This window comes from Colius striatus, chromosome 4 (genome assembly GCF_028858725.1).
Source record: "Colius striatus isolate bColStr4 chromosome 4, bColStr4.1.hap1, whole genome shotgun sequence".
NCBI classification, from domain to species: domain Eukaryota; kingdom Metazoa; phylum Chordata; class Aves; order Coliiformes; family Coliidae; genus Colius; species Colius striatus.
Genome location: NC_084762.1, coordinates 73,300,681 through 73,316,678, shown reverse-complemented (window position 1 = coordinate 73,316,678; position 15,998 = coordinate 73,300,681). Strand labels below are relative to the sequence as shown.

At 40.6% G+C, this 15,998-nt stretch overlaps 2 protein-coding genes across 2 annotated transcripts in view; both read right to left on the bottom strand.

Annotated features, from left to right (window-relative positions):
- Nucleotides 1-3,698: 3,698 nt before the first annotated feature.
- PLEKHF2 (pleckstrin homology and FYVE domain containing 2) lies at nucleotides 3,699-7,147 on the bottom strand. The gene has a single exon (XM_061995496.1). The coding sequence runs from the start codon at nucleotides 7,145-7,147 to the stop codon at nucleotides 6,398-6,400; it is 750 nt and encodes a 249-aa protein (XP_061851480.1). The 3' UTR covers nucleotides 3,699-6,397.
- The window catches only part of NDUFAF6 (NADH:ubiquinone oxidoreductase complex assembly factor 6), a 44,197-nt gene continuing 35,276 nt past the window's right edge, over nucleotides 7,078-15,998 (bottom strand). The window contains exon 10 of the mRNA XM_061995491.1: nucleotides 7,078-7,161. Within this exon, the coding sequence (XP_061851475.1) occupies nucleotides 7,102-7,161 (60 nt within the window). The 3' untranslated portion in view covers nucleotides 7,078-7,101. The remainder of the gene's footprint in view (nucleotides 7,162-15,998) is intronic.

Here is a 15,998-nt window from a genome sequence, read left to right as displayed (position 1 = left end):
AGCCTGCAAGGCAGAAGCCAGCCTGGGGCACTACTCATCCACGCGAGCGCCAGGCACTGACGCTTGCACAAGCGGGAGGATGACTGCACACACCTCTGACACAACCGAAACAGCCTCCTAACACAGGCACTGCCAAGGAGCACAGGATCTGAGACAGAAAGTGCAGATAAAGCTTCTGTGCCAGGCACTCACTGCCGAGCCCCACCTGCCCAGCCCAGCCCAGCCCAAGGCAAGGGACACAAATGGGACATGCTGCCACTTGCTGCTACGAGCAGACTGCAGTCTCTGTACTTGCTCTACTCACCAACTGCAAACTTCACCCAAATGCATCTGCACCTTGGGGTGATCATCCCTGCACCCCCACACAGCTCCTGGCTCCCTGGCCTGCCCAGGTGGGGTTTTTCAGAGGCACAGCCAGGAGTACTTATGTACTTATCAACTGCTCAAGACCTGCTGTCATCAATTGTATGCCTGCAGCCACTGGCTTCCACTACACAGCACATTTGAATTGTGTTAAATATTTCCTGCACCAGGTAAAAAGGGTGTCTTCACAAAAAGATGATCTTTTCTTAGACTTACCACATTTAGCTTCCATTAAGCAAGGTAACAAACCCTCTCATATGCTGTTTCAGTACCATTAAAAACATGACACAACTCTCTTGTTTAAGAGCCAGGTTGGTCCTCCCCACCTTTAAGACTCCTCTACTCAAAATGCCAAGTTTTTTACAGTAAAGCTCAGGTCAGATTCACACAATGAGTAACAATATTGTGGATCTTTTTTCTTCCTTTTTTTTTTCTTTCCCTCAAATAGTAACTTTAATTTCAGAAGAAAAGCCTCAGAGCAGGATACAGGCCCTATAAGGCCCATTCTCACTGAAGTTGGCTGCCTTTGCATCTGGCAGTAAGCTCCACAACACCTCTCAAGCTCACAACAGACTGAGCCCAAGTCCTTCCTTCCAGACAATGTTCATTTACTAGCATGCTTGTTTACTCAGTGTAGCAGTTAGCTCTGTTGCCTTCCTTATTCCTGGCACACATGTAAACAGCCCACAGCCCATCCTAATACCACAACAGCATTCACATCATCCCTGTTAGAGAGGAGACGCAGGCTCAGCCCTTGGTTACTCATCTTTCAGGGTAATTAATACCCTGATAAAGCAAGTACAAAGCAAATCAGGTGGGTAAGGAAGGAAATTATCTATATAAATTATAGAGAGAGAAGCAGGTGTCCCAGCTCATTTTGGATCTGCCACTCTGGAGTGACAGCACAGACCTGGACTGGTGCAAACAGGTACCCGAAAGAACCAAGGATTATTTCAAACTGCCCAAGCAGGTCCCCTTCACTCACTGCAGACAGCCTTCCTGGAGACTTGTGCAAACTCACTACAAGCTCACAGGTGTTCAACAGCACCACCAGGCTCTAAAAAACACAGTCAGAAAAGCCCTAACTCTTTACCTGAATGCAGCCCATGATTAAATTTGCATACAGGCAACAGCTTTTGGAGAGAAAAATCTAGATAGCCAGTCTAGCCAGAAGCTAAAACTGACTTACTAGCAAGGCACTCACACCTGTAATGCAGCTGACCACATCTACTTTTCATCAGCACAAAAAAGGCTGCGTATGAAAGCTCAAGAGATGTCCTTGAAGATCTGACTGCTGAAAGATTTAAGCCCTTGAACTCATTAGCATTATGCCTCAGAACATCTGAATAAAATGAACTCTTTTCTGCCTGAAGACAGCTTGGGCTGAGGGGTATCATCCTGTGTAAGCATTTCTAAGGGAGGTTTCCTTTAGGTATGTTCTCACCTTTTAATCCTGTTAGACTCTGTGTAACTGAGAATGACCCTGAACAGGGAGGGGTGGGGGTCTCTCTGCATCACTGTAGGTTCAGCTGCTGCTTTTTGGTAGCTTTTGATGCTTGCAAAATTAACCTGAGACAGAGTTTCTTAACTGTACTAGATACAGGTAACTGTGAGTTTAATAAACATAAAACTTCATCCCAATGGAAAGATTATTCCACTTAGGCAGGCTAAACAACAGTTTGATGCATCAAGTGACCCGGGAATGCCTCCTGCTCCTTAGAAAGTTATTTGGCTATCAATTTAATCCATTCACATTGGTGGGTTTTATTCTAAATGTGTCCAAGTGCAGCTGAAGCATTTTGATTTTTACTCTGGACAAAGGTGTTATTTCACAATTAGAAAGTAACTCAGAAAGCAATGACTCTCTACTCTGAAGACCGAGGTTCTGCTTCCTTACTCCTGATGGAGGTTGGGAGTATTGCTGCCTGTGGCTGTACAGCAGAGCTGTGCTCACTGTGCTGCACTCCAAACTCCATCACAGCAAGGGAACAGAACACAGATTCTTCATGGCGAGAGTACCAGCGAGCCTGAGTCACGGGAGCCAGTGCTGGCAAGAGACTGGCTGCAGGCACAAACAAGTAGCTCAGATTTCAGAAAATGAAAGGCAGTAAACAGCCAATAGACTTTCTAATATTGACTAGAATAATTTGCTACTGGGGTGGGAAATCAGTAGTCTTTCCCAGCTGCCAGAACCAGTCATTCTAGGCATTCTTCTATCAGTTCAGGGAAGTTACAGGAAAATACAAACAATAAAAGAAATCACAGTAATGCAATCCATAATCTGCTTCCACTTATACATTAACCAGCAACTATGATAACCACCGTTTCATTTGTATTAAGAGATTAGCTAAAGCATATCCCCCCGGGGGAAAGCCCCACATAAACACAAAAGGTTCCGCATGTCATTTTCATAATCCGCCTGTTACAGAAGAGACCTTAAAAGCCCCACTGCAAACTCAACGCTCATTAATCCACTCGCTCATTTTGTTAAGACTTTATTTTAAACTAAGTAACAGCACTTGACCCTCACAAATTACTCATTAGCTACAGGAAGTCCAGCATCTAATTTACCTTAAGGTAATGACCACAGCCTAGGCACAGAGGCTAAAATAATAATTTTTAAAAAGAACCTTCAGGAGAGAGATTTTTCCCTTTCCTTTAATTTCCAATCAATGAAATAGGAAGTACTGGTAAAGAGTGGGCAAAATGCGAAGCCAGCTAAAACAGATAAGTACTTATTTCTCCAACGCAGCACCTTCTGCAAAGCAGAAGCTGTCTGCAGAGCCTCGGAAGAGAGACACTGCAGGGACCGCTGCTGCTTTTACTCCCTTGGATTTGGAAAGCTTGTCAAAAAAGAGCGGGTTAAGTCTACTACAAACAAAAAATGTATGTAAAATATACGGTGGCTAACCACATTTAACCACTATTTTGGGATTTTAAAGAGTGTAGAAGCTCCAGAAGTATTAAGTTACTGTCCAGCATGAGAAGTCTCAATCGCCCGTAGTAGTTCAGCAGGGCCAGCACCAGCCGGGCATCCTCCAGCCTCTTCCAGTGGCTCGACTGCCATGAGCCCAACAAAAGCCAAACTCTGCAACATGCTTGGCCACGCTTGTTTTAAACAACTGCTCAACTGCATGAATGGTTTCTAAATCCATAACTACATTTACTTCCAATTCAGTCTTAAATCTCCTCCTGTACGCTTATTCACCCAGTTTATTAATCCCTCCTGACAGCAAATGAACTTGCTGCTACAATACTTGTCAAGAAGAAAAACAGCTGCCCCGTTTTCTGTCACCCTTGAAGGCTCACAGTTAAAGAAAACTAAACACATAGGCTTGAAGCTACACCATATATTTGTAAATAAAATAATTAGACAGAACAAGATTACAAAGTACGAAACGAGCCCTTTTCCGGAATTTTTAAGTACAAGAGAGGTGGATGTCAAGTCCATTTTGTAAAGTTTTAAACAAATACCACTGAGGGATAGGAGTATTACCATAAAACACTTTCTTTTTTTAATGCTTTCTCAAAAAGCTTGGACCATATATATCAATTCCAGACCAAAAACAATCCCACACGCACGCATTGGTTTGGTTACAGCTTCAGGGATCAGTGCAACACAGTGCAAGTTTCATTCACAGACAGATAAAAAGGTATTTGAAGTAGGTACAAGAACATTCTGCAAAATACAGGATGTGATCTAACTCTTGGCAACACTCTTTCCACCCCCAAAAAGTGCAGAAAATTAAGCACAACATATAGAAACATAGGTAATGTACATAGGGAGACAGACTCTTTAACAAGACAAGTTAATATCTGACAGCTTAAGAAAAGAGGACAATTGCATCAGGAAGAAAACCATTATCAGTCACTCGAAGGTACATACAAGTTTTTTCCGTAGAAAAACCGAAGCTGACAAGTCTCCATTCCTGAAATACAAAAATCAAGTAAGAGAGGTACAAAAAAAAAAAAGCAAGCACCATTAAAGTGCCTCTCAGAATAGCCCAGTTTGCCTTGCTGCAGGTCACCATTCCCTCATCATTCAAGGAGTGAGTATATGGAACTACTTATTTCAGCTACTCTTTCAGTATATATAATTGTTTATTGTGCATCTGGCAATTTCACAGAATCTTCCTGGTCCCTGGTCTCCATCAGAAAGCATTTTGTTTATTTCAAAGTAGATCTCCAGTGCTTATTTTAAAAAATAACAAAACAAAACAAACCTTACATTTAGAAATTGCCCAAGCTAAAAACATTAATGCAATTTTCACCTGAAGCAATGTCTTGCAGACTGCTAAGGCAGAGTGCCGCCCCTAAAGAGGCTAAGTGCATCTTCAGCTACCAGAAGTCTCACGGAGGGCCATGGCTTTGAGGCACTCTGCTAACTTCTCTAAAAACCTTATGACTGATGTTTACAGCATGCAGAATGGGAGACTAGTGCAGTATGCAGCATTGATCGTTTATTCAATAAATATTTAACCCAATTATTGCCAACCAAGGCAAACAGTGCAGAAACTGTCACTTAAAGAGATACAAAAGTTTTAACATTTTTTCGTATAAAGTCAGTTGCTACTATATTCATACAACAATGTCAAAGAGGTTTTTCTGCTTCAAAATTGACACCACCATTATAAAAATATAGAAACATAGTATTTGGGGGCTTTACATGCCTTTGGAAGTCTAACTTGTACATTTATATGGGAACATGACATGTCTGTATTGAAGAACTCATTAACAATAAAAACAAGTACTATGGTAGAGACATTTTCTGCACTGACAATTTCATTATAGTTCTTAAATACATCTTTCTTGGTCCTGGGTATACATTTAGAATGAAAAAACTTGCATCTCATTTATCCTGAGGTCAGTTGTGTAAAAAGACAAGCCAATTTTATAAGGATACTTGCAGGCTTTTTGTTCAAAATACAAAATTATTTTTCAATGAGCCAATAAAACTCCAGGGGAAGGGATGAGGGAGGAGGGAAACTCCACCAATCCTCTCACCAGTGTTTAAAGAAACCATTTAGTGTCATTCTGGGAAATTACTTCAAAAAATATATCGGCTATCACACCCAAATGCTGTATCACCCAACTAAAGTTTCAGTATATATTTGCCAAATTTGAAACTTAGAACCTGTTCTGAAAACACACAAATCCCCGTGATGAGCCACTTCAAGCTTCTCATCTCAAGATCCAGACTCACAACACAGCTCCTGCCAGGGGAAACCCACTGTAGCCTGCAGGAACCTGCAGAGGCTTTGGGTCTGCCCGCACAGGTGAGGACGCATGAGTCGGGTCTCTGTCACCCACTGCAGGATAACACTTGGGACCTTGTCAAAGCTCCACTTTGAACACAGCAGTTATTTTCAATAGCACCAACAATCTCTCGGATATCAGCATCAGGCAAATACAGACGACATCAAATAGGTTTGTTTCTTCCTGAATCAGCACAATTGGTACAAGGCACTGCTTGGCATAGGAAGTCATAAATAAGAGCAAAAAACAAGACAATTTCCAAGTTTTGTGACATTTAAGTTTGTAAGTTATGTCACATTTCAACCTACTGTATTACCACGGTTAGAAGAACAAGACAGTTTAAGGGATGAACCAAAACTTCACTGTTCCACGCATGTTTACAGGTTTCCTCCCCATGTCTGAAAAACCCCACGTAATGAACTATCAGCATGAAGAACCATCATCAGGAAGTATGGGCTGTTAAATTAAGAAAATACATCTTATTCTTTCTCCAGTCTTCCACAAAAAGTCTAACTTAGACACAACTCAAGTATAAGAAGTTGGAAAATATTCTGATAACATTTGCAATAGTCTATCCCTGCAGAGGAGTGAAAAAACTATCGTCTAGAGAATTCCTAGGTTGAGGCACATCGCAGTTGGAGATATTTAGGCATATTTTATGGCTAGAAGGGGATTTTTCTGAGGAATCTCACTACAGACTTCCCCAAAAGCAGCTCCATATGGTTTGAAACACAAATTGCAACTCATGGGAAAAAAAAAAGCCAAAAAGCTTTGGTCCTTAGTCACTACTGTCTTCATCGTCATCATCATCAGATACATCATTTAACGATGATTTAGGCGACTGGCTGTAGGAGTCTGACCTAGTAGACTGACAAGCACTCATCTCCCCAGTAGAAAGAAGGTCGTAGCAGAAGTCACAAATCCGCACAGGCTTGGAGGACTGGCTCGGGAGCAGGAACCTCTTTTCGGAGCAGGGCCCGCACACGACAAAGCCGCACTTGCGGCAGTGGTGGCGGCGGTTGACAGGCGTAAATTTTGCCTTCTGGCAGCGCATGCACACGGTGGCTTCCGAGTCCGGCACCCAGACAGCTGCGTGTTCATTGCTCGGAGTCTTCCCGCTTTTGGAAAGCAAATCAGAAACGCACTTATTTATGTGGTTCATCCACTCGGACTTCTCCGTGGCGGTGGCAGCGTAAACTGCAAAAGACTTCGTTGGCGTCTTGATGAGCCACCCATTCCGTAAGTCCCCCTCATCCTGGATGGAATCGATAGTGACGTTTTCCAGAGGAATTATGTGCTGTTTATTGTATTTCTTCTTCTGGATGACAATGTTACCGTAGACAAGAATGTCATTGAACAGGAAGAACTGCCTCGCTTTGGGCTTCTTCCTACACAGCTTTGTTAGTACTCCCTCTCCGATCAGAACACGGCCAGGAATAGTCAGAGGCTGACCAGCTGCTCCAAAGCAGTTCTCCACTATACTTATTCTTCTAGTATTTGCCTCACTGTTTGCCAAGCGATCCACCATCTTTCACAAGTATCCTAAAATTAGAAGGAAAAAAAAAAAGGTGGTTGTTAGAACAGGACTGATTCAACAGTAGCCTTCCCCAAGGAAGGCACCAACCCCGCACTTCTTAAAATATCTAACAGAACCTGTTGGCTCAGAGGCACTGACTTGGGTTAGATTTAAATAAGTATTAACACCTCAGAATTTTTAGCAACCGATTACTGGGTTTTTTTCTAAAGCAAAAATGTTCCATCCAGCTGACAGCTATCTTTATCACACAGACGGCACCTACAGCACTGCTCTTGAGAGCCTCTGGCAACACACTAGGCGGCTTCCTCTCCCGCAGGCTTACTGCATCCTGGTTTAATGGTCATATATCTCTCTGTATTCTCCTGCATCTACTCTCTCAATTGCAGATGAATTATCCATCATTCCAATACTGACAGAAACATCAACTCAACCGAGCAGCTCCGAGACTCATGTTAGCATTATGAGGACAAACAGAAACGACAGCACTGGTGTTCACATAGGAAACCATCATACTCAAGTTCAGTATTGCTTTTTTGTCTTCAGTACGTAAACCTTAAATCACAAGCCAAAACCATAAGCCTACCTACTAGAAACTACCGCTCACACCCACCACCATCTGCTTTCATGGCAGGTTCTTGAGCCAGGGACAGGATGTGAGCCACGGCCATGGCCCATCACCTGCTTGCTCCTGTCTTCTTTTTTGCAGGAGCCCCTCAGACCATCCCTCCTCACCTACTCAGGCCACATCTGCATCCATCATAACCAGGTGACTCAAACAGAGGACAAGCCATACAGCTTGCAACTGCTGCTAAGACTGAGTGACCTGCAGCCAGCTGAACATTTAGGCAAGAAGGCTTCATATTTCAGAGAGTGCTGATGAATGTACGTTCCAATTGGGGATTAAAACTACCTCTCATCCTTTCCCAAGCAGCATATAGGACTCTGTCTGATAAGTGTAAGATTCTTCAGATATCCAACGGGGATATGAAACTAAGAAGTAACTATAGTGATTCATATCTCAGCAAACCACACTTTAACCTAACTTTTACTGTAGAGCTTCCTGGACAGAAGTCAGGCAAAGGAAACTCCTGGCAGTCCGATCCAGATCCACTCCTCCCAAGCTCCTCCTTAACACAGCTATAAACCTGAACTATGTTCTTGATGTAGCAGTGAGATGACTGGCAGAGGCCAGTAGTAAAGACAGACTACTTTACAGCTCTCCTTGCCAGTGACCACAGGACTGATGCTCATGACAGCCTTTGGTATCACCACTGCTTTGAACAGGCTGGAAGGAGAGTAAAGTAGCAAATACTCCAGTGCCTACTATTTGCACTTCCCAACACAATCTCGGTTTGGGAAGTCTTCTACATTCACTTTTCTTTTAGATCTACACTATCTGTCATCAACACAGCACCAGCCTATAACAGAGACAAAGCTGGGCTGAAACAATGCGACCTGACACTGCTCAGACTCTCTTGTTCTGCCATAACCTGCTCCAGTCCATCTTCTTCCAACGAATCAAGGCTCCAATACTCTCTGACAAAACAGAGATTAAACTTTTTGATAAGAAATTGCTGGCAGAGAAACTTCTCATCAGGCCTCATCTGAATATGTGTGTAACCTGTGATTACAGAAATCCTCATGCCCAACATTAAGTGTGATTAAAAAAAACCTTAAGAGTTACTGCTTTAAGAGTTTAATTAGTTCCATACTAAAATAGTTTGACAAGTGGGCTTGCTCAGATACAATAAAACTGACTATTTTTTAAGCTCTGCATACTTTATCATCTTGTATCAAAGTCTGACACTGTAGACAGAGGAATCTATTAAAGATATTTTTAACTTTCTTCATGTGCCTCACAGCATTAATTACAATATGTGAGTATTGTGTCGACCACTTTCACAGTCTGTGGAATTAAAAGGCCAACAAATCTGAAATTATTTGGATCTGCAGCTGGTCAAGACAATACACAACTTGACATAAAAATGGTTCAATAGATTTAATTGTGCTGTGTCAAAGCACACAAACAACTATGGTTATGCTATTTCAACCAGGTATCAGTCAAAAAAAAAACCAGCCATCCTCTGCCATTACCCTACCCAGTCACTCCCCATTTGATCAGTTAGAAATTATTTTCCCAACACTAAGCTTAAGTCCTTTTTTACTGCAAAACAAACACTTGTTTTTGTTCTTCCATCAGAATAACCATCACTACCTTTTTAATTAAGCATTCTGAGGATTGAAATGCTTGTCACTTAACTCTAGAGAGAACACTGGGAGTACAAATGGAAGAGAAAAAACCTAACACAACAATAACACCTTTTGTTATTTCCATCTCGTTCACCTGTCCTAGTTTTCTGAACCATTACTCTTGTCAAGGTTCTCTAAGCTTTGTCCATCATTCTGTTTAAGAGATGCCCACAAGTGGACACTGTACTAAATCCCAAAGTCTTCATGCAACACCAAACTCAGCTGATATGGTTCTGGTTTGTTTCCTTCCGTGGCAATACCAATTTATGCTATCTGTCTGCCTTGTGACACTACAAGCAGCTGCACAGTGAATTAGATCAGGGCTGATCAAGTTGAGAACCAACCAGAGAGTTTTTGGGCTCAGGCTGGCAGGATAGCTGCAGTGGAGGGAGATGATGGAGATATGGGGAGCAAGGTGCTTACATGCTGTCCTGCACAGAAAGCACACTGGCTTAAACTGATCAGTCGACAGAAGTATCACAGTTTGGTTGTTTTGAGGTGTTTTTTTTCCCTCTTAGAGAACAGCAGAAGACTCAAATTACATCAATATGATCATATATTTTTAATGCTTTGACTATACAGGTGTATCCTGAGCATACCTTTCAAGCATTCCAAACACCAATACTAACTTACACACACAGGGAGGGACACAATACCCCACCCTTTACATGTTTCCTTCAGCATTAAGATCTAGCCACTTTTTTTTCTCCCTGTTTTAAAAGATACAGCTTCCAACTACCTACTACCAGATGGCAAGCAGGCACAACACTGGCATTTGGGAGTGAGTTTTTCAGGTAAGTGATTGGCTTCACTTCTATGGCCTTGTCCAACACAGAGGTATCACTTGGCAGAAATTCTGCTGCCTTGTCCCAACTATTATCTCACTATCAAGCAGAAACTACTAATGAGGGAACACAAAAGATACACAGCAAAAACCTATTAAGTTTATTTGCTGTAGCCCTAGGCTCAAAAATAAAATTTAGGTGCCTGATTGAAGCCCAAGGTTTGAAATTAGGATAATTGCTATTAACTGCCACGAAACAATTCCCATTGAAAAACACACTAGCAATAAACAGCCTTGGCAAGTGCAAAGATGAACCAACCACCACTGTTCCCTGTGAAGCAAGGATGGAAATCAGTCAGCAGAGTGTAAAGGGGACAGATCAGAATAAAACACTTTTCTGCAGGTACAAATCAATATGCACTACTTCCAGACTTATCCTTTTATACCAATTATCTGCAAGTTACAGCAAGTTAAATGTTGAGCTTTTTAACTCCACAAGAGGAGACACTCCTGCTCCCCATACCCTATTCCTCCCCCAAAAAAAAACAACCGAGACACACGACAATCATACTGACAGGTTACAGTGAAGTGAGCTCTTGGTGTGAAGTTACAGCTACCTATAGGAAGCACTCACTGCTCCACAACTCCAACTCAGCACTCCTCACATTCCCTGCAAATAAACAGCAAACTCAGTTCAAGGTCTCTGGGAAAGCTTTCAAAATACAAGTCACTGGGAGATGAAAACAAGGCAAGAGTAAGCTGAAGGTTTTAATTAACTGTTCCCTAGGACTACCTAAGAGAAAACAACTCTTAACCAGGATCATTTAATCATCACCATGGCTTGAAACCAAGACACGTGACTCCAGAACTTGTGCTCAAAGTATGAAAGTACTAAGTACTTTCAGCTTGCTGTGAAAATACTCACCAAACTTAAAGCAAGAAGCTGAGGCAAGTTAAGGACTATCAAGCCAAGACAGGATAATCGCATCTGTCCTAGATTGAAACTTTTGTCTGTAATGTTCAACAAATTCTCACCTACCAGTCACAATTGAAGTAAAAGCCACAGACTGCTGAAGGATTATTCCACCTTTCCAAGGCATGAATTTTATTTTCCCACACTAACAGACCTTTTAAAATAAGCACTTTGACATTTTTCTCTAAGTTTTGAGAGAGCTAAAAATTAAAAACCTATTTGAAAACCTGTGCATGCTAATGCTCATTCACTAGCATTTTCTGAGAAAGGAAAGAAGTTCATAAATGGATAAACTATTTGCATAGTATCATGATAAAAATGATAATGAAACATGTGAAAAATTGACCAGGAGTACAGAAGAGAAATCAACTCTAAGTCACAAGTGTTATAAGTATGAAGAGGTGCACTTATTCTCATGAGAACACAGATTGAGGACATGTTAAATTATAATACTGTCTGGATACAAAAAGGACCTTTTAGCTTCAAAATGTCACAGTCCAAAAGCTATGCAAGGTTATCAATTATCAGTCTTCTAAAATTATAATCACCTTTTACAATTTAACTGAATATGCTTTAGGAAAAGAGAACAGATCACACCCTGGAATTTTGTGCCAGCCAAAGCTTTCTTATGAAGTTTCTATCATTGGCCACTGTAAAAAGCAGATACTGAATCTCATGATGCAAGAGATGAAGACCTGATGAAACAAAGCAGTTCTCAACTGATAGCAAACTGCTGAAAATATGACCCAGTCTTCCCCAAAGCAAGTGAAGAATAAACCAGACCATGGACTTAAAAAATGACAGGTTAGACAGCTCCACTTAAGGGGGAAATGGGAGCATTTGTACATAGTCTTGGTTTATAGACACCATGAAGTAAAAAAACCTCAAACCTACTTTTTAGTCTTTTACCCTGTTAAGACTCCAGTTTCACACTTTTTGCCTACTGAAGATCGCTAGGACCTTATTTAAGAGGACCCTATTTATCTGTAAAGACCATCAGTCCATCACATCAGATTCATTTTCAGTGTCCAGATTAGCTACTAATCAAATAGTGCAAAAATAAACACATCACTTTGTAAAAAAACAAACAAAAAACCTCTAGCTACATAGGAGCTGCACCGTGAGCAGAGTTTAGCTTTCCAAATAAACAACTCTTAACTCAAAAAGCTGCAATACCTTCAGTTTGTCCTCCCTGCACACACGCTCCCACTAAGCTCCCATCTTCATGGTGAAGATGCTGGGCAAAGGCTTTCATCTCTGTTATGTAACATGCTATTTAAAGGTGACAAAATATTTCATGACATGGGAAGCCCCAAATCCTGTGTCGTATGCAGAACTGTCTTTGACACAAAGTTATTTCTGCTTTTACTCATAAGAAGCTTCTTCAGAAATAACAATTATGTTACCAAGATAACAAGATTATCTTCCCTCTCTGCTTCACTCCAGTTTTACATTTGTATCCTGTTGTGAGAACAGTGATCTTCAAAGTGAGCAAATGCAGATGTTACTGAAATCTTTGAAGAATTAACCAGTTACCCACTTAACCTCAAGCCAAACCCCTGTAGAGGAAGTCACGTATTTACTACAGTTACTGACATTCCAGACCGCTGCAGCAGGAAAATAATACTGTTAGGGTTGCCGTGCACTGACAAGTCACTTCCCACATAATTGTTTCTTTCTGCCACTGTATCCTGGTGACCAAATCGACCATCTCCCAGGACTCAATGCTTTACAGATCTTATTTAATACAGAAGAGTGTTTATTTTACCTGCTACCTCTGCTCTTGACAGAGATCAGACTAAACTGCACAGAAGAACAGCTGTAGCTGAAGACAAAGGGTCAACTAAAAAGAAAGCAACACTGACTGACATAGCTGCACCTAACTCAATACTGATAGAAAAGTCATCTTCTACTATATTAGCACTGTAGCAGCTGGCACAACCACCACAGAGCAGAACCACAGATAAAGGTGCTGGAGGAGAGGAATGAGATTCAAAAAAAAAGCTATCAAGTGTAGTTATGAAGACTGCACACAAGATCAGCACAAAAACATTTCCTCCCCCTGGCTCAGCATGTTCTACTATCACAAGCAGCACTCCCTTCAGACTGTAGGACAGGAACAAAAAGGGTATGCAAGAGAGGGAGAGGGACACAACCAGAATTCCCAACTTTCTTCAGAAATACAGCCGAATCAGCAGTGCTCCATTATTTTCTGAGCAAGAACAAGTCTTGACCAGTACACTGTTCCTGCTAATAAGTATTAATGAATAAGCATCTAATTTTCAGGATCACTTTTCTTCAACATTCTTTCAGGGGCCTTGCCATAATTGCCACTTCATCTAGAATCTTTACAGGTAGCAATTAGGCTGTTAATAGTTACACTTAACATGTTGCATTAATACAAAGGCAGCAGCCTAGATTTTTCAGAGCCGTGGTAGCAGGACACAGGCAGCTCATACATTACTACATACATTCACAGTTAAGGTGATTGCTTTAAAGGTGAAAGAAAAGTGTATTTAAGCTGCTGGAAAAAAAGTGCAAGAGCTCAAAACTAACCACACAGAGGTCCATCCAGTCCTAAATCAGCCGCAGATCTTGGATGTTTCCAAGCCAGATTCAGTAACACAAGTCCAATTAAAAAAATGTCCCTAACTACTGTAGCTGATCACACCACCAGAACAGATGAAACGAGACCTAGATATTGTTGCAGTGAAGCAAATGTAGAGAACAGAAAAGAGAAGCTTCAGATAGAAGAACACAAAAGGAATAAAGGTAGAAAATAGCACATCCAAATGAAAGCGCATCATACCTCACCACCCAATAAACTTCTAAATAATCACCCAGTTGTTATACAGAGCCCTTGTTCTGACACCTGCATTTGTACATACAGACAACATCAGCAACTATCCCACTTTCTTTCTTGCCTAAGGGTAACATACTTGTTTCATAATAAAAGTTTCTGGTTAGAATCACTTAATATAAGCAAAAGTTGGGCTTATGTCCGATTCCACAACTAGAAGGCTCTGAATATTTTAAAATAGAGACTTCAAAAAGAACTGAATCTTGTTTTATCAAACCTATCTTCTTTCATTATACTTAATCCCACAAGTTAAACATACATGAAAGGTACATAAGAAATAAAAACAAGTAAATTGTAAACCTAAGACAGACAAGGACTATCTGCAGACCAGATATTGAAAGTGCATTAAATGACTGGTTTGTAAGATGACTCATCTTTTGGATCTACAGAGGAAAATATCATACCCTCCTTAAAAAGAGCAATCAGGCAGAATCACTTATTTGGTACATAGTTATGGGGGTTTTTTTTAGTAATAGGTTTCAAAGAAGCATTACAATATCACATCAGACTTATTCAGCTTTCCTCTTGCACTTTGCCTATACAAGGAAGACATGCTAATGTGACTTAAAGTTGAATAAACACAATTAAAGTCACCCAGAACGCTCATATATTCCTCTGATTTAAAGCTCTGCCTGAAATGGCAATATCACTACTTTTTGAGAGATGCCATCATAGCTGAAAGCTTGTCCAGTACTTTAATATAGTACTCTAATCTCTATTGAAATTAGTTGTATTGCTCTTACCAGCAACTCTTGACTTTTTGCCCCATTGCCAAGTAAACACAGTGTACATTTCTAAAGTGCAACTTGTTTAAGGAAACTTATCACCATCTAGTGCTTTGAAAATAGTTTGTGTGGAAAACTGCTGAACGAAACAAAGGCAGAGCAGACAAGTCTAAGCTTCTGATATGAGTCAGAAGAGAAATCAGCATAAATTTTAAATCTTACTTTGGCCTTACTACTTCCACCTCCTATAGGGTCTCCTTCAATACATACAGAGAAGCATATCAGTGCTCATCCTGAATGTTTCACTGTGTCACCTTTGTTAGCATAATTAAGTTTTCTGTGTACTTTGATCTGATTAGTTGTAATCGAATCCAAGCATCCATGCACAAGACAGCACTACCTGTCAAGGACCATAAGGGTAATAACAAGATCTGTATTAAAGATGACAGAGAAATGCCAGCAAGAGATAACTTTATTTCTATCATTCAGTAGATAAACTACTGAGGAAGATAAGTTTTATGTATCCATTAACCCATTTATGAATTAATTAGTATTTAACTGTAAAATACAGAATGAAATATATCTGTAATAATGAACTGCAGGGTTTTTAATGTGAGTTATATATTTAAATTATTCACGAGTCGTTTTTTATGAAACAGTAAAAAAAGCAATTTGACCATGAAGATAAGTAAAATTAATCCTGACACTATCTGAATGATATAACTATTAAGAATGACAAAAAGCTACAGTAAGATACTGCAAAGAAATAAAAGTCAAGAAATTAAGGTAGAGATGACAGCAGGAAAGGAGGCAATAAGATCTCTCTGATCTTCTCCAGTGTAGTCTTTATCCAGCATCACTTTTGACTACGCTGCATAGTGGCTGCAGCATTCAGAAAGGTAATGGTAGCAGGACAGAAATTTTGACTTTACAGACAAAAAAAAAGTATTACTTTTTCCTTAAAGCAACGTATGCTGTTGCCTCTTTGCACCATTTTTCACACCCTTATTACTCAGCGGCACTTAACAAAAAGCAGAAACATAAAAACATCAGAAAGGCACGGTAGCAATACCAAGGTTGTTTTGGATTGCTCTAAGGAAGCAAAGATGCTGGTGGCACTTTCATCCAAATGCTACAGAGAAAATAGTGTAAGCATCAATCAATACTGAGCAGGGAAATGGAACAGAAGACACTGTAGATCTTTCCTGAATCTCATTTCTATGATTCTCAATGTCATGTTTTCTACATGA

Excerpts from the sequence above, each read along its gene's own strand:
- PLEKHF2 (XM_061995496.1), bottom strand. The coding sequence starts at position 7,147 with ATGGTGGATCGCTTGGCAAACAGTGAGGCAAATACTAGAAGAATAAGT.